This window comes from Asparagus officinalis, chromosome 2, assembly GCF_001876935.1.
Source record: "Asparagus officinalis chromosome 2, Aspof.V1, whole genome shotgun sequence".
Taxonomy (NCBI): domain Eukaryota; kingdom Viridiplantae; phylum Streptophyta; class Magnoliopsida; order Asparagales; family Asparagaceae; genus Asparagus; species Asparagus officinalis.
Window position 1 is genome coordinate 1,673,419 of NC_033795.1, and position 19,041 is coordinate 1,692,459.

The 19,041-nt window shown below is 39.7% G+C and overlaps 2 protein-coding genes across 3 annotated transcripts in view; both read right to left on the minus strand.

Annotated features, from left to right (window-relative positions):
- On the minus strand, window positions 12,508–16,113 carry LOC109829573. Its single transcript, XM_020396644.1, has 6 exons — window positions 15,848–16,113; window positions 14,830–15,450; window positions 13,947–14,588; window positions 13,261–13,726; window positions 12,667–12,777; window positions 12,508–12,555 (listed from the first exon to the last, which is right to left on the minus strand). Exons 1-6 carry the CDS (start codon window positions 16,111–16,113, stop codon window positions 12,508–12,510), a joined length of 2,154 nt encoding a protein of 717 aa, XP_020252233.1.
- Window positions 18,131–19,041, minus strand: part of LOC109829854 (transcription factor MYB3R-3-like) — a 6,724-nt gene continuing 5,813 nt past the window's right edge. For both annotated transcript variants that reach the window (XM_020396918.1, XM_020396917.1), the window contains exon 9: window positions 18,131–18,534. The gene's annotated coding sequence lies outside the window, so the exon portion shown is untranslated. The remainder of the gene's footprint in view (window positions 18,535–19,041) is intronic.

The window sequence follows — 19,041 nt, forward strand, 5'->3', positions numbered from 1 at the left end:
ATCGGTTTTCCATCCCTTTAGGTGGGGTATCGCTTCTGGAGAGCATTTATAGGATGTGTATTATTAGTCTAGGTGAGTCGGAGTTTGTTATAGATTTGATAGTGTTGCATGTGTCCGAGTTTAATGTTATCCTTGTTATGGATTGGTTGTCATCCTGCCATATTAGTTCTGACTGTTTTTACGAAGATAGTCAGAGTGCGAGCATCCAATGGGTCTGAGATGATTGTGGCCACTTCTCAGGGCATTCGCTTTGCGGAGTCACTCCTGGCGTTCATCGATGAGGGGATGTGACGGGATCAGAGTTCTGATTTATTGGAGACTAGAGTTGTCTCAGATTATCAGGATGTCTTTCAGGACATACCTGAGTTACCTCCTGTGTGAGAGGTTGAGATTTATATTGAGTTGCAGCTGGGCACAGTCCCGATATCCCGCGCACCCTATCGTATGACACCAGCTGAGATGAGGGAGCTTCATACCCAGTTGGACGAGTTGTCAACTCAGGTTTTATTTGTAGGAGTTATTCTCCATGGGGCGCATCGGTCCTCTTCGTGAAGAAAAAGGACGGTAATATGAGATTTTGCACTTATTATAGAGAGCCGAACAAGGACACTATCCGGAATAGGTACTCATTACCTAGGATTGATGACTTGTTCGACTAGTTGCAGAGAGCGTAGTATTTCTCGAAGTTTGATCTTCGTTCTGGTTATCATAGTTGCGGGTTCGGGAGATGGATTTTCCCAAAACCATTTTTTCTAATTCGATGTGAATCTTTAGAGTTTCTAGTCAGGCTATTCGGGTTGACTAATGCACCCGTGGTATTCATGAATGTGATGAACCGGGTTTTTCCATCCCTTCATGGGCCAGTTTGATATCCTCATGTTTTCGAGATCAGAGGCAGAACACGAGTAGCATTGCAGACTCTTCAGGAGCATCAGTTATATGTTAAGTTTAGCAAATACGGGTTTTGGTTATCAAAAGTTAGATTTCTCGGCCACGTCAACAGCAGAGAGGGCATTGCAGTGAATCCAGCTAAGTTTACAGCAATTCTTGTTTTGGAATCGCCGAAGATGGTGACAGGATGGTGACAGAGATTCGAAACTTCTTGGGTTAGCCGGTTATTACAGGAAGTTCATCCTAGACTTTTTGAAGATTTCGACGCCACTTACACGCCTTACGAAGAAGGGTGTACAGTTCATTTGGAACACAGAATGCCAAAAGGCCTTTGATATTTTAAAGATTAAGTTGACTACCGTACCGGTTTTGACTATTTCGAACAGAACTACCCCACTCATGATTTGGTGTTAGCAGTAGTGGCATTTATACTGAAGTCACGAGATATTACTTATATGGAGTGCAATTCGAGTTGTTCATCGACCACTAGAGTTTGAAGTATCTTTTCTTCTAGAAACCAGAGGCAGCGACGGTGGATTGAGCTTATTGAGAACTATGAATTCGTGATTCTGTACATCCAGGAATAGCTAAGATGTACAAAGACCTAAAGAGACACGTTTGGTGGAGTGATATGCATAGGAAGATTTCAGAGTATATACCTAAGTGTCTTACCTGTCAGTAAGTGAAGGTGGAACATTAGAGACTTGTAGGAACACTTCAATTTTTTCCCGTTTCGAAATAGAAGTGGGCGAACCTTTTTATGAACATTATTGTAGGGTTGCCGAAGTTAAAGAAAGAAAATGATTCTGGTTGGATGATAATGGATATACTAATGAAGCCAACATATTTCATTCCGTATTTTTGGAAGGATTTCCAGGATTCATTTGGCAACAGATTTATCTTACAGTAGTGTATTCTACCCACAGACGGATGGTAAGATGGAGAGAGTAAATCGGATGTTGGAGGACATGTTGCGGGCTTGTGTTATTTACTTCCAAGGCAACTGGGAGGATCATATTCCACTGATAGAGTTCTCTTATAACAACAGTTATCAAGTGATAACTGGTGTGGCCCCGTATGAAGCATCGTACGGGAGGCCTTGCAGATAACCTATATATTGGGTAGAGCAGGAGGATATTTTAATGCTTGGGCCAGAGCTTATGAGATAGATTACTAAGAAAGTAACACAAATCAGAGAACATGTTCTAGCCGCTCAGAGTCAGCAAAAGAGCTATGCAGATAAGAAATGAGGACATTTAGAGTTTCAGATTTGAAGAGTTAGTTATGCTGAAAGTATCGTCTATAAAAGACGTTCAGCGATTCGGAAGGCGGAGAAATCTTGAACTGAGATATATTGGACCGTTTCGGATTTTGGAGCTTATTGGGGTTGTTTCATATGGACTAGACTTTCCAGCATCAATGTCTAGTGTACATAAAGTATTTCATATTTTAATGTTCGAGAAGCAAGTACATGATGAAGAGCAGCAGTGAGTGTTGAACACATCAGAGATTTAGCTTCAGGATGATTTGACTATGATTGAAATCCCACCTTATATACTTGCTAGAGAAGATAAGAAATTTAGAAACAGGATATTTTTTTTTCCTTTGGTAAAAATTCAGTGGAACCAGAAAGGAGTTGAGGAGGTTTCCTGGGAGCACGATGAGGACATGCGTCGCGATTACCCACCCTGTTTGAACAGGTAAATTAATTTTTATGATATGAGTTTTATATTATGTTTACATCTTGGGTTATATTTACATTTAACACTAGAATGTGAATATTTCTACTTAATTCTTAATCTTTTGGAACACATGGTATATATATGGGGGGTTCCTTGTTTGGATTTTTCACCCGATGTACTAGTTCCACTAGATTAGGGTTCGAGTGGGAGTATTACCATTTTAAATCGTTAGGTATAAATATTTCTATATGTTCATCTAGAAGTTCATATTGCGAGATGCGTACGATTTCCGAATTTCGAGGACGAAATTCTTTTAAGGGGGGAAGAATGTAATACCCTGAAAAATTGAATATAGTGTGATAAATAATTATAAATATGTTATATGGTGAAAATAATTTATTTTGATGTTTGAGTATGATAGGAATTGATTTGAGATTAATTCAATGTATATTTGTGAATATATGAGTGTAAATACACAAAACATGCATAAAGGCAAATAGTGAAAATCTGAGAATTTTGACCAGTTGAGAGTTTCTATATTTTGCATACTGATTCAGTTTCGGGTCAGGTTTTGTTTATACCAAACCCGGTTGTTACCCTATTTATATATACTCGTTTTGAAGCTCTCAGAACCCTCTTTCAAACCCTAATAGCCTCAGCCCCCCTTCTCTCTCTCCTCTCAAACCCTAGCTCGGATTTTGGCGTTTTTAGGGCGTTTCGAAGGATTTCGGTGGGGTTTCGCGATTCAGATTGAAGGAGGATTGTTTTTGGGTGTTCATCAACCCCCCTCAGGCGAGTGACATCGCCCCCAGCCCTTCACCCACGTTTTTATGGGTTTTCTAATGATTTTTAATAAGTTTCTTGAGCCTAAATCATTATTTTGTGTAGATAGATGGATCTTTATGATATGAGATGTAAGAATCAAGTATTTTAGTTTTCAAATGCTCACCAACGATTTTGGTTAAAGAGATCTGATCTGAAATTTATATATTTTTTGAAATCTGAGTTTTGATGCAAGTTTACCGTTTTCACAACGCTTCGATATGCATAAACATGTCTAGGGATTAAATGGTAGATCTTATAGAATAGTTTTGTTTTAGTCTTCTATGGTTTATGCATTATTTAACATTGTTTAAATTATGTTTATACAGCACTTGTACATGTTTAGGATTTAATTATTTGAGTCATTGCATCAGTACGTGAAATAGACAGAGAACCTGTAAATAACTCTCTGCCTATTTCGCGGTCGACCGCGGTGGACGCGGCGGTCGACCGCTTGGCGTGCAGCAGGGCAGAGGTTGTCTGCCTTATGTGCGGTCGACCGCGGTGGGCGCGGGTTGAGCAGTCAGCTCTGCCCTATGCGCGGTCGACCAGAGTGGTCTCTGCGGTCGACCGCCGCACTGTTTGTGCATGTTTTAATTTTGGTGCATACTTTTGTGTGTTCGAGGAGTTGCCTCGATTATTTAATGTTAGATTTTAGTGATTTATTATTTATCTGTACATGTGAGTTGACTTTTGACACAAGCACCGATCCGCACAACGAGGCACGTGTGACATGAGATTATGTGTATCTTTTGTGTATATATATATTCGACACTTACACTTTGTATAATTTTACAGTTAGTCCTCGTGTTGGACACTTATTCCAGTTAGTCCTCATGTTGGACACTCATTCCATTCAGTCCTCGTGTTGGACACTCATTCCATTCACTCCTCGTGTTGGACACTCATTCCAGTTAGTCCTCATGTTGGACACTCATTCCATTCAGTCCTCGTGTTGGACACTCATTCCATTCAGTCCTCGTGTTGGACACTCATTCCACTCAGTCCTCGTGTTGGACACTCATTTCACTCAGTCCTCGTGTTGGACATGCATTGGTTATATTTAGTCCATGCGTTGGACATTGGTTATATTCAGTCCATACGTTGGACATTGGTGAGATTTAGTCCATGCGTTGGACATTGGTTATATTCAGTCCATACGTTGGACATTGGTGAGATTTAGTCCATGCGTTGGACATTGGTTATATTCAGTCCATGCGTTGGACACTCGTTACTTTCAGTCCATGAGTTGGACGTTTAATTTATATAGTCTATGTTTTGGACACTTAATCATTTTCGGACATGACACTCATGTGAGTTTGCATGACACTTGTGGTGGCCTTGTCATGATTTCATTTATCGGTAGAGACGGGTTTGTATTTGTTTTATTTATTGTTTCTTGTATTAGACCTCAGGTTTAGTATTTATGGATTTACAATTTGAGATACAAGGTATATACATGAGGGTTTCCTTGTTTGGATTATTTCGCTCGACGTACCTATGCTCGTGTTGTAATTTCCTAAATACCAGAACCCATTAGATTGTTCGCTGGAAAATTCGTTGCTTTCTTTGTTATTGATTCCATTGTCATCTTGAGTTACAACTTTTTGAGTTACAAAAGATCCGGTCTTTTTATAAGATCCGGTTACAACGAAAATCAAATAAAAATAAACAAAGATTACAACTTTTCTCCTTTATGTCGAACGAATCGCGAGCTCCTGTTTTGCGGTCGCTCGCTTGGTGGGTTCTTTGCCTGCGCCGGGGTTGTTTGCCGTGGACCACCGCGAGATCTAGATCCGGTCGGATCTACGCAGTACGACGGGTATTATTTCACCAAGGAAATAATAGCCGGGGAGGATTGTTTCACCAAGGAAACAATCGTCCAAGTCTCGGGATCTAAGACCAAGCCTAGATCCGGAGTTCGTACGCGTAGATCTGAGATCTGATCCTCTCGAACACCTGCCTTATTTGACGTTGATGATCGCCGAGCACCAGATCTGAAGGAGTGAGTCCCCGAAGTCCCAAAGTTTCAATCTTTTTTAAGTTCCGAGTCTCCAATCCAGCAGGGCTTCGCCTCTCTCCAAAATTTCCAACCCTTGAAAATGAGCATCTCTAGGCCTATTTATAGGCTCTCAGGACAGTGGCTGCAAAAAGGGAAATGTCGGCCAACAACAGAGAGCTAAGCATTACAACAAGGAGCTAATGTTAGCTACCATTCCATAAGTTTAACAACAGAAATCTAACCTTAACAACCAATACATAAGCTTGACAACAGAGCACTAACCTTAACAACAGGACTCTAACCTTAGCAACCAACCCATAACCTTAACAATAGGGCGCTAACCTTAGCAACCAATCCATAAGCATGACAACCAGCACATAACCTTGACAGCCAGTCCATGATCTTTCATAACAAAACCATAACATCAACAATACGACCCCGTGATCTTCTTAATCCATAAGCCTAACAACAGAGAGCTAAGCATTACAACAAGGAGCTAATGTTAGCTACCATTCCATAAGTTTAACAACAGAAATCTAACCTTAACAACCAATACATAAGCTTGACAACAGAGCACTAACCTTAACAACAGGACTCTAACCTTAGCAACCAACCCATAACCTTAACAATAGGGCGCTAACCTTAGCAACCAATCCATAAGCATGACAACCAGCACATAACCTTGACAGCCAGTCCATGATCTTTCATAACAAAACCATAACATCAACAATACGACCCCGTGATCTTCTTAATCCATAAGCCTAACAACAGAGAGCTAAGCATTACAACAAGGAGCTAATGTTAGCTACCATTCCATAAGTTTAACAACAGAAATCTAACCTTAACAACCAATACATAAGCTTGACAACAGAGCACTAACCTTAACAACAGGACTCTAACCTTAGCAACCAACCCATAACCTTAACAATAGGGCGCTAACCTTAGCAACCAATCCATAAGCATGACAACCAGCACATAACCTTGACAGCCAGTCCATGATCTTTCATAACAAAACCATAACATCAACAATACGACCCCGTGATCTTCTTAATCCATAAGCCTAACAACAGAGAGCTAAGCATTACAACAAGGAGCTAATGTTAGCTACCATTCCATAAGTTTAACAACAGAAATCTAACCTTAACAACCAATACATAAGCTTGACAACAGAGCACTAACCTTAACAACAGGACTCTAACCTTAGCAACCAACCCATAACCTTAACAATAGGGCGCTAACCTTAGCAACCAATCCATAAGCATGACAACCAGCACATAACCTTGACAGCCAGTCCATGATCTTTCATAACAAAACCATAACATCAACAATACGACCCCGTGATCTTCTTAATCCATAAGCCTAACAACAGAGAGCTAAGCATTACAACAAGGAGCTAATGTTAGCTACCATTCCATAAGTTTAACAACAGAAATCTAACCTTAACAACCAATACATAAGCTTGACAACAGAGCACTAACCTTAACAACAGGACTCTAACCTTAGCAACCAACCCATAACCTTAACAATAGGGCGCTAACCTTAGCAACCAATCCATAAGCATGACAACCAGCACATAACCTTGACAGCCAGTCCATGATCTTTCATAACAAAACCATAACATCAACAATACGACCCCGTGATCTTCTTAATCCATAAGCCTAACAACAGAGAGCTAAGCATTACAACAAGGAGCTAATGTTAGCTACCATTCCATAAGTTTAACAACAGAAATCTAACCTTAACAACCAATACATAAGCTTGACAACAGAGCACTAACCTTAACAACAGGACTCTAACCTTAGCAACCAACCCATAACCTTAACAATAGGGCGCTAACCTTAGCAACCAATCCATAAGCATGACAACCAGCACATAACCTTGACAGCCAGTCCATGATCTTTCATAACAAAACCATAACATCAACAATACGACCCCGTGATCTTCTTAATCCATAAGCCTAACAACAGAGAGCTAAGCATTACAACAAGGAGCTAATGTTAGCTACCATTCCATAAGTTTAACAACAGAAATCTAACCTTAACAACCAATACATAAGCTTGACAACAGAGCACTAACCTTAACAACAGGACTCTAACCTTAGCAACCAACCCATAACCTTAACAATAGGGCGCTAACCTTAGCAACCAATCCATAAGCATGACAACCAGCACATAACCTTGACAGCCAGTCCATGATCTTTCATAACAAAACCATAACATCAACAATACGACCCCGTGATCTTCTTAATCCATAAGCCTAACAACAGAGAGCTAAGCATTACAACAAGGAGCTAATGTTAGCTACCATTCCATAAGTTTAACAACAGAAATCTAACCTTAACAACCAATACATAAGCTTGACAACAGAGCACTAACCTTAACAACAGGACTCTAACCTTAGCAACCAACCCATAACCTTAACAATAGGGCGCTAACCTTAGCAACCAATCCATAAGCATGACAACCAGCACATAACCTTGACAGCCAGTCCATGATCTTTCATAACAAAACCATAACATCAACAATACGACCCCGTGATCTTCTTAATCCATAAGCCTAACAACAGAGAGCTAAGCATTACAACAAGGAGCTAATGTTAGCTACCATTCCATAAGTTTAACAACAGAAATCTAACCTTAACAACCAATACATAAGCTTGACAACAGAGCACTAACCTTAACAACAGGACTCTAACCTTAGCAACCAACCCATAACCTTAACAATAGGGCGCTAACCTTAGCAACCAATCCATAAGCATGACAACCAGCACATAACCTTGACAGCCAGTCCATGATCTTTCATAACAAAACCATAACATCAACAATACGACCCCGTGATCTTCTTAATCCATAAGCCTAACAACAGAGAGCTAAGCATTACAACAAGGAGCTAATGTTAGCTACCATTCCATAAGTTTAACAACAGAAATCTAACCTTAACAACCAATACATAAGCTTGACAACAGAGCACTAACCTTAACAACAGGACTCTAACCTTAGCAACCAACCCATAACCTTAACAATAGGGCGCTAACCTTAGCAACCAATCCATAAGCATGACAACCAGCACATAACCTTGACAGCCAGTCCATGATCTTTCATAACAAAACCATAACATCAACAATACGACCCCGTGATCTTCTTAATCCATAAGCCTAACAACAGAGAGCTAAGCATTACAACAAGGAGCTAATGTTAGCTACCATTCCATAAGTTTAACAACAGAAATCTAACCTTAACAACCAATACATAAGCTTGACAACAGAGCACTAACCTTAACAACAGGACTCTAACCTTAGCAACCAACCCATAACCTTAACAATAGGGCGCTAACCTTAGCAACCAATCCATAAGCATGACAACCAGCACATAACCTTGACAGCCAGTCCATGATCTTTCATAACAAAACCATAACATCAACAATACGACCCCGTGATCTTCTTAATCCATAAGCCTAACAACAGAGAGCTAAGCATTACAACAAGGAGCTAATGTTAGCTACCATTCCATAAGTTTAACAACAGAAATCTAACCTTAACAACCAATACATAAGCTTGACAACAGAGCACTAACCTTAACAACAGGACTCTAACCTTAGCAACCAACCCATAACCTTAACAATAGGGCGCTAACCTTAGCAACCAATCCATAAGCATGACAACCAGCACATAACCTTGACAGCCAGTCCATGATCTTTCATAACAAAACCATAACATCAACAATACGACCCCGTGATCTTCTTAATCCATAAGCCTAACAACAGAGAGCTAAGCATTACAACAAGGAGCTAATGTTAGCTACCATTCCATAAGTTTAACAACAGAAATCTAACCTTAACAACCAATACATAAGCTTGACAACAGAGCACTAACCTTAACAACAGGACTCTAACCTTAGCAACCAACCCATAACCTTAACAATAGGGCGCTAACCTTAGCAACCAATCCATAAGCATGACAACCAGCACATAACCTTGACAGCCAGTCCATGATCTTTCATAACAAAACCATAACATCAACAATACGACCCCGTGATCTTCTTAATCCATAAGCCTAACAACAGAGAGCTAAGCATTACAACAAGGAGCTAATGTTAGCTACCATTCCATAAGTTTAACAACAGAAATCTAACCTTAACAACCAATACATAAGCTTGACAACAGAGCACTAACCTTAACAACAGGACTCTAACCTTAGCAACCAACCCATAACCTTAACAATAGGGCGCTAACCTTAGCAACCAATCCATAAGCATGACAACCAGCACATAACCTTGACAGCCAGTCCATGATCTTTCATAACAAAACCATAACATCAACAATACGACCCCGTGATCTTCTTAATCCATAAGCCTAACAACAGAGAGCTAAGCATTACAACAAGGAGCTAATGTTAGCTACCATTCCATAAGTTTAACAACAGAAATCTAACCTTAACAACCAATACATAAGCTTGACAACAGAGCACTAACCTTAACAACAGGACTCTAACCTTAGCAACCAACCCATAACCTTAACAATAGGGCGCTAACCTTAGCAACCAATCCATAAGCATGACAACCAGCACATAACCTTGACAGCCAGTCCATGATCTTTCATAACAAAACCATAACATCAACAATACGACCCCGTGATCTTCTTAATCCATAAGCCTAACAACAGAGAGCTAAGCATTACAACAAGGAGCTAATGTTAGCTACCATTCCATAAGTTTAACAACAGAAATCTAACCTTAACAACCAATACATAAGCTTGACAACAGAGCACTAACCTTAACAACAGGACTCTAACCTTAGCAACCAACCCATAACCTTAACAATAGGGCGCTAACCTTAGCAACCAATCCATAAGCATGACAACCAGCACATAACCTTGACAGCCAGTCCATGATCTTTCATAACAAAACCATAACATCAACAATACGACCCCGTGATCTTCTTAATCCATAAGCCTAACAACAGAGAGCTAAGCATTACAACAAGGAGCTAATGTTAGCTACCATTCCATAAGTTTAACAACAGAAATCTAACCTTAACAACCAATACATAAGCTTGACAACAGAGCACTAACCTTAACAACAGGACTCTAACCTTAGCAACCAACCCATAACCTTAACAATAGGGCGCTAACCTTAGCAACCAATCCATAAGCATGACAACCAGCACATAACCTTGACAGCCAGTCCATGATCTTTAATAACAAAACCATAACATCACCAGAGAGCTAAGCGTTACAACAAGGAGCTAATGTTAGCTACCATTCCATAAGTTTAACAACAGAAATCTAACCTTAACAACCAATACATAAGCTTGACAACAGAGCACTAACCTTAACAACAGGACTCTAACCTTAGCAACCAACCCATAACCTTAACAATAGGGCGCTAACCTTAGCAACCAATCCATAAGCATGACAACCAGCACATAACCTTGACAGCCAGTCCATGATCTTTAATAACAAAACCATAACATCAACAATACGACGACCCCGTGATCTTCTTAATCCATAAGCCTAACAACAGATTTATAAGCGTTACAACAAGGAGCTAATGTTAGCTACCATTCCATAAGTTTAACAACAGAGAGCTAACCTTAACAACCAACACATAAGCTTGACAACAGAGCACTAACCTCAACAATAGCTGTGGGTGAATGCATGTGGGTGAATGCATGTGGCTATTGAACAAGTTCATTAAAGGGAGCCACATGCATGTGGCTATTGAATGCATGTGGAGAGGTCCCTTGCTGTTATTCAGCAGCGTGTGGTTGTCACGGTCACCGGCGTATATTCTCTGCTACTGCATTCAATGTTCCTCCTAGTTCCCAAGGAGGAGAGTTAATATAACCTGAACACCTACCTATCCCCACATTCCACGCGGCAACTTCACCATCCCTTCGCCTGTTCAGCTACAGGATAGCGCAGACATCCTTTCGACGCAATCTTTCCTCGATCTCCCCTACCATTTATTCTCTGTTGACCCTCTATAAAAAAAGCTACCCTCTCCCCAAAACCTTCAAGTTCTCCTTTCGCCATGAAAACCCGAAGATCAACGCTAGTCCTCACGCCGATGAAGGTCATGGCGACGAGGTTTGCGCACAATGATGAAGATCTTGGGTATCCCTCACGCTGATGAAGACGTTATCCCCTGGAACGGGTTTGATCTTAGTTCCATTAGCTGTGGGTGAATGCATGTGGCTCTTTTCAACGAGCTTGTACAATAAAAAGATAGTTAAGATTGATAGGTGCGTGGAATACCATCAATTCAGCTGCATCAATGTGTGAATCACCTAGGAAGGCATGCGAATGCTGGTGGAGATAGTCCTCTGGCTTACGTTAACACTGTATAGCTATACAGTGTAAACGTAAGCCAGAGGACTATCTACAACAGCATCGCATGCCTTCCTAGGTGCATCACACATTGATCCATCTGAATTGATCATATTCCACGCACCTATGAATCTTAACTATCTTTTTATTGTACAAGCTCATTGAAGGGAGCCAGTTATATTCACCCACGGTTATGGGACATATAGTAGAGACAATGGTAATACATGCTGTAGTCATCGTGTATTCAAGCTTATTTGTTGAGTTTACGGGGTTGTTGATAGGCTTATTTGTTTGTTATAAGGTTGTAGCAAGTTCATTGTAAAAGAAATTATTTTTGGATACATGTTGTTTTGTTAAGTTTAACGATTTATCAAGAAATATTATGGACTCACTGTTAAGGTTATTGACTGGTTGTTAAGTTTACGTGTTTATGGATTGGTTGCTAAGGTTGACTCTTTGTTGTCAGGCTTGTTGATTTATTGTTAAAGTTAGCGCTCTGTTGTCAATTTTTATGTATTGGTTACTAAGGTTAGCTATCTGTTGTTGAACTTGTGGAATCGTAGCTATCTGTAGCTCCTTGTTGTAACGTTTAGCTCTACTGTATAGCTTATTGGTTGAGAAGATCAGGGGGTGAATTGATAAGCTTATGGTTTTGTTGTTTAGATCGTGGATTGGTTGTCAAGCTTATGGATTCCTTAACAATAGGGTTAGCTATCTGTTGTTAAGGTAAGCTGTTAATTGTCAAGCTTATGAATTGGTTGTTAATGTTAGCTATCTGTTGTCAAAACTATGGAATGGTTGCTAACGTTAGCTCCCTGTTGTTAAGGTTAGCTATCTGTTGTATTGGTTGTTAAGGTTAGCTATCCTGTAGCTGACAGGCGAAGGGATGGTGGTGTTGCCGCGTGGAATGTGGGGATAGGTAGGTGTTCAGGTTATATTAACTCACCTCCTTGGGAACTAGGAGGAACATTGAATGCAGTAGCAGAGAATATACGCCGGTGACCGTGACAACCAAACGCTGCTGAATAACAGCAAGGGACCTCTCCACAAGAGGGCGCTAACAATTAATCAATAAACATAACAATTAATCAAAAACTTAACAACCAAAAAAACATAACAATTAATCAAAAACTTGAACATTAAAGTGATAAATTTGACAACCAAAAAAATAACCTTAACAACCAAATCAAAACTTCAACATTAAAGTGATAAACTTGACAACCAAGTAATAACCTTAACTACCAAGTCAAAACGTCAACATTAAAGTGATAAACTTGACAACCAAGTTTATCACCTTAACAACCAAGCTATGACCTTCTCACTTGTAGTGATATACAGGACAACAAATCCATATACATGACAATAAAACGCTAAACTATATAGGCTCGTTACAGCTTGCACGATTGTGACCCTCCATGTTGCATCGAGAGCACTTAACCGGTCGGGTGTTCAGCGACCTGTTGTTTATTCGTCTAGTGCATGGTCTGCCACGTCTTTTTTTGGTGAGAGGAGGCTTCAACACTCGCTCTTCTGGCGGTACAAAGCGCTTCTCGTAATCTGGGATGGGATAGATGATCGGTGCATAGCTTGCTCTGAACGCAACAACAGTCATGTACCAATCGCAATATTGATAAATTTCTCGTCCCATCCATGTAATTGCAGCGCACGCATGTTTGCAGGGAATGCGGGTGATGTCCCAGGACCTGCAAGAACAAGTCCGATTCTTCAAATCTACGCGGCAAGTTTTATTGGACTCGACCTCCACAATATCTTCCGTCGAATGTTTAATCGCCAAGCAGCTACCATGCTGAATGTTATCACTCAGCACCAACTCCGCTTCCGGGCATAGGTATCCAGACCATTTCTGACCCAATAGCCTCCTTTCATGCATGCGCTCCATTATTTGCTTCCGTATGGTCTCAACCAAAGGTAAGATTCGCAACAATCGTGCCTTTCTTATCCAGCTGTTGAAGGACTCAGCAACGTTTGAAGTAACATGGCCATACCTTAACAACAAAGCACTAACAATAACAATAATTCCTTAAACTAAACATTAAAGGCCTAACCTTAACAACAAATATCCTAAACTTAACAGCAAAACCCTAGCAGAATAACTCTAACCATAACAATAAAAATCTAACCTTAACAGAAAACTGTAGGATAACTCTAACCTTAACAACTATAACAGTGCTGTAACAAAATAACGTCGGGACCAAGCTATCTTACCTTATACCAGGAAAATGCGCGTTTGCCCATCTCTCCGGGGAGTATTCCATTACAGTGACATAAGCCCTGTGATCGATCGCTGCCAATTCTTTCATGTCATTATCCCATTCAGATATTGTGAACTTATAAGCCGCAGATTGTAACAGCTCGCCCAACGTAGTCGCGATATTTGCCTTGTGCCCAAAATCCTTCATCTTTTTTTTGAAATTCTCGACTAGATGCAGAACACACCTTGAATGGAATGCATCTGGAAAGAATTCCTCGACTGCTGCCCTGATACCCTTGTCGGCGTCTGAAATCATTACCAGTCGATGTGGAGGTTGGTAAGGATTTTCCCTATCATACAGTAACGTCCATAATCCTTGTAAGAACCATTTCCAGTTAACCTCATTCTCTTGGTCGCATACGCAATAAGCTAGGGGAAATATTCCCTGGTTGCCGTCATACCCAGTAGCGCTAAGTAGTATGCCTCTGTAACGATCTTTAATAAATGTTCCATCCAAAAACAATAGAGGCCTACACCCAGCAATGAACCCTTCAATACAGGCATTATAACTAATGAACAGTCGCCTGAACCTCCCGTCATCAGCATCAATAACAACACGACTCCCTGGATTAGTTGCATGCACCATGGATTCATACCTGCATGAATATAACAACAAAGCAGTACATTTAGCGAAGGATTCATAACCATAACAAATGATCTTCAAACTTCACGACCAACACGTATACTTAACGACGAACCAATAACTTTAACAACTAATACGTATAGTTAGCAACCAACACGTACACTTAACGTCGAACCGCCAACTTTAACAACTACTACGTATAGTTAGCAACCAAAAGGTAAGAGTGATTTCAGAAGAATAAAAAAGATAAGGACCATCTCAGTGAATCGTAAGCCTCATCATCGTCACCGAACAGGTCCTGTTGAGCTGTCTCCTTGCTCCACCACGCTTTACTGTAGTTAATCTTGATGCCAAAATTAGAGAGCATGTCGTTCTTGATATCGACCGCACGAAGATCTGGCCTAACCTTCAAAACAGCTTGTATTTGGCTAGCAATGAACTTCCTTGATGCCCTTGAGTTGCCAGCATTTGCTCCATGTTGACCGCAGGTGTGGGTAGACTCGAAATTCTTTATGGACATGATAGACGAATTTCTGAGCGGGGAAGCAAACAACATCCAAGGGCAACCATGTGTGTGTTTGAATCGGCAATAGACTCTTATGCGTCTTTGTTCATTGTGGTAAAAATCATACTCGAACCGTTTAGCAATTGAATAGTATTGAAGTGCTAATCTAACTTCAGCAGCACTATCAAATTTCTGACCAACTTCACGTATGGAGGTGTGCCACTCAGTTGGGATCTTTGTTTGGTGATTAAGCATGTCTTCCAGCAGCATGATCGAGTCGCCGGTGGGGTTGTCATTAGGAATACGCTCATCATTACAGGTTTGGGTGAACGGGGTATCTGCGCACCGCGAATTTTCTGTCGGTATTGTCCTGAAGTATAAATCAAAATACATAGCCTTAGCAACGAACTGATAACCTTAACAACGAACTCATAAACGTAACAACCTACACATATCCTTAACAACTAACCCTTATACTTAAGGGCAGACTCGTGACCTTAACAACAAACGCATATACTTAACATCAAACACCATAACTTAGCAACCAACTAGTATACGTAACAGCCAACAAATAACTTTAACAACCAGTGCTTAACATAACCTTGACAGCCAACACATTACCAAAGCAACCAATGCATGAGGTTAACAACTAATGGCAAAACCTATCAGTGAACTCAAAAGGAAATCTGGAGTGTAATTCCTACGCAGTTTCCGGCGTAGTCTGCGTGTTCTGCGAAGTTGAGGATTCCGCAGCGGAGGTGGCATACAAATTCGCGTCTGTAAATCCATTACGCCGACAATACTCGAACATCAAATTTAAGTCGTCGTCATTGTCAATTGAAATGCTGAATTTCTTTTCCCTTTCGCATATGAACTTCAGTGAAAGAGATTGCATTGGTATTTTAAGCCTTTCCGCCACTCGATATTTCAAGCTGATTATTTCTGTATTCTCTTTGATAACGACGAATACACCGTCACCACCTTTGTTGCTTTTTGCCTTCGTTACTACGCATAGAAGAGATCCATCCGCCATTTTATTACAGGGAGTGGTTGAAGAATCGAAGAGGCTTTTATTGAGGATAATTAAGTGGAAGGAACAACTTAGCTTGAAGGGGGATATAGCTGGTGATAATATCTGATGATAATTTTGGAGGGAAATGGGAATTTCCCCCCCCAAAAAAGTCATTCATATCACCATTTAATGCCTACAGTCGAAACGATGGGTTTCCGTCGTGAGAGGGCGACGAACACATGCTGCGAAGGGTATTTTGGGCATTTCGAGCGGTGTTTAAACGGAAGGTGGCCTGGGGATTCGTTTTGGGGGCTGGAAGAAAATCGGGGGCGGTTTTGGGGGTAAAAGGCACGTTGAAAAGGTCTTGGGGGGGCAGAGCACGTTCTGTGTTGTTTTGGGGGCTGGAAGCAATTTTCCCTTTTAAATATAACATACATATTAATGGACTCTCTTCCATCGTATGACTTATATTTTCTTAATATTATTTGTCTTCTCATATCAAATTTGTATCTGCATTTATTTTCTTTTATTTGATCTGTATCCATGACATATATTTTCTATTATTTAATTTTTATTCCTATCTGATTTTAGCGGATATAGATATGATGAGATATCTCAGGAAACATATGTCTCTGCAATTGGTGAATGGATACGAATATGATATCTAATCCATTCGCTATCACTATCGAAAATTTTCCTATTTTTAAGTTTAAACAAGATTATCATTATTTATTCAAAAAAAATAGTTATTGTCATGAAAGAGGTAACCACGTGCTGACTTTTACAAAGAATGTGTAGCATAAAAGTCTTAGCCATGAATTTTTTTTTAAGAACAAATAAGATTCAGATAATAACTTGGTGAGAGCAGGTGTTAATTAATTATGTTATTATATTTAGCAAATGACATGAGGATGCATGCAACCAGAGATCAATCATTTGGTTGACCCTTGGTTACATGGGACAATGTCATAAGAGATTATTTTTTCAGAATACACAAGATTCAAATAACAAATTGGTAAGTAGGCTTAGTACATTATAATACAATTGCAAACATCAAGAGAATAGAGAATATATTGTGTGCACCAAGGTTAAATAATTCAGGCCTTATTCCTTAAATAAAGATGATGAGGAAATTACACGAGCATGCAAAACTTTTCAAAAACAAATTTGGGCCTATTTGTTTTCATGGATTTCTTTCTTGCCCACGCGTTACATGATTTTATGTTAGATTTGCTTTCCACTTTTCAAAACACAGTGTCAGAAATTTTCCACATTAAAAAATACTCAACAAATTTTACATACCCTGCACTTCAAGAAACATGCACAGGTGTGACTTGTGAGCCACAGTAGACCACCAACCCAATGCAAACAGTAAAATTTAACCAATCACAGGGTTACAAGTTAATTAATAAACCTGTTCTTCTTTAAAAAAAAAATTCCAATTGAAGCGGTTGAGAAACCCCATGGATTTATTTCTACATGATTGCTACCTTAATCAATGGGATTACGTTAATCAACATGATCTATTGTTGTCAGTGTGCATGAGATGGGCTCAATTTCATTATCAGCATCACACACTCAATTTGACTCTGAGGCTAATACAGTACTGAGTCATTTCCCAATTCCCACCAAAGCATACATTCATTAATAAAGGGGTTTTTTTTTTTTTTTTTTTTTGTTTGGGTTTCCTGTCAAAACCGACAAAAGCTGTCAGTTTTGACAGCTTTACTTGCAAAAACGCCCCAAAACATTTTGGGGCGTTTTTGCAAGTAAAGCTGCCAAAACTAACAATTTTGTCAGTTTTGACAAGAAAACAAGCGCAAAAAATGCTAACCAAACAGCCCCTATGTGAAGAAGAGCTCTCCACAAAAGCGACTTGAGTCCTGCTGTAAGTCAACTGCACAGTTCAAGAGTGTTTGACTCGCACAAAAGTCCACTCTTTTGCTTCTGTTGGCTGTTAACTTCAGGATGCATAAAATGCACCGCAATCAGAATTTGATTCAGCACATCAATTTCCAAAAGGCATTGAGAGGAGGAAGATCAACACAGCAAATTTTATTCAACACATTGAGAAACCGTACACAGTCTCCAAACCAGTTTTACAGAAAAGATACATGCTACCTGCAATTTGATCTTCAGAAATCAACTTTATTCTTATTCTTTGGTCCTAAAATGAAAATGTTACTCCGTAAAGATATACAAAGGTTCTAAAAAAAGAGTTATTGTCATGTAAGTTGCTAAAACCCCCCTCTTTTCCCCCTTTTAGATAGGAAGGGCTTGTAATGTACACTGATTTTGTGCTTTACAGGTAACACGAGATATGTTTCCTCCAAAAAAAAATCCAACACCAGAAGCTCAACACCACAGATTGTCGTTCGCCTGCTTAATATTCAACTCTGGAGCGTTTGAAGCCTCCTAATGGAACAATGTGGAATCTCATACCTACAGCAACAAATGGAGTTATAAAAGAAATATAAAGGAAAGACACGAGAGAAAAGAAAACAACGTTGTAGAAAAATGCGACGAAAATATTACAATATGTAGAAAAATCTCACATGCTATCAAAGAATTACTCCAACAATGTTAACAACGTTGTTTACAATCTAAAATACCCCGAAGGGTGAAAGCTTGAGAGAATGACTGTATGAAGTAAGGATAATTTGCAGATTTGATCCCTTACATGATTCCATGATTCAAACATGTAACCTTCTCCCCACAACGATAATCAAAAAGAACCAACGCATAATAAAAACAGAAAGGTTATACATGGTTCTGTACAGTATTAGTTTGTATTCCATTGAATATGTAGGAAAGAAAGTTGAGAGAAGCACAAAACAAGGACATCAAACAGTTAAGTCGTATGCCCAAACTAGCGCACACGCTGAAATATAGCTCACAGAATAAGTGGAAATCTGCAATACCTGAATGATCCAGTCATTTAGGATAGAA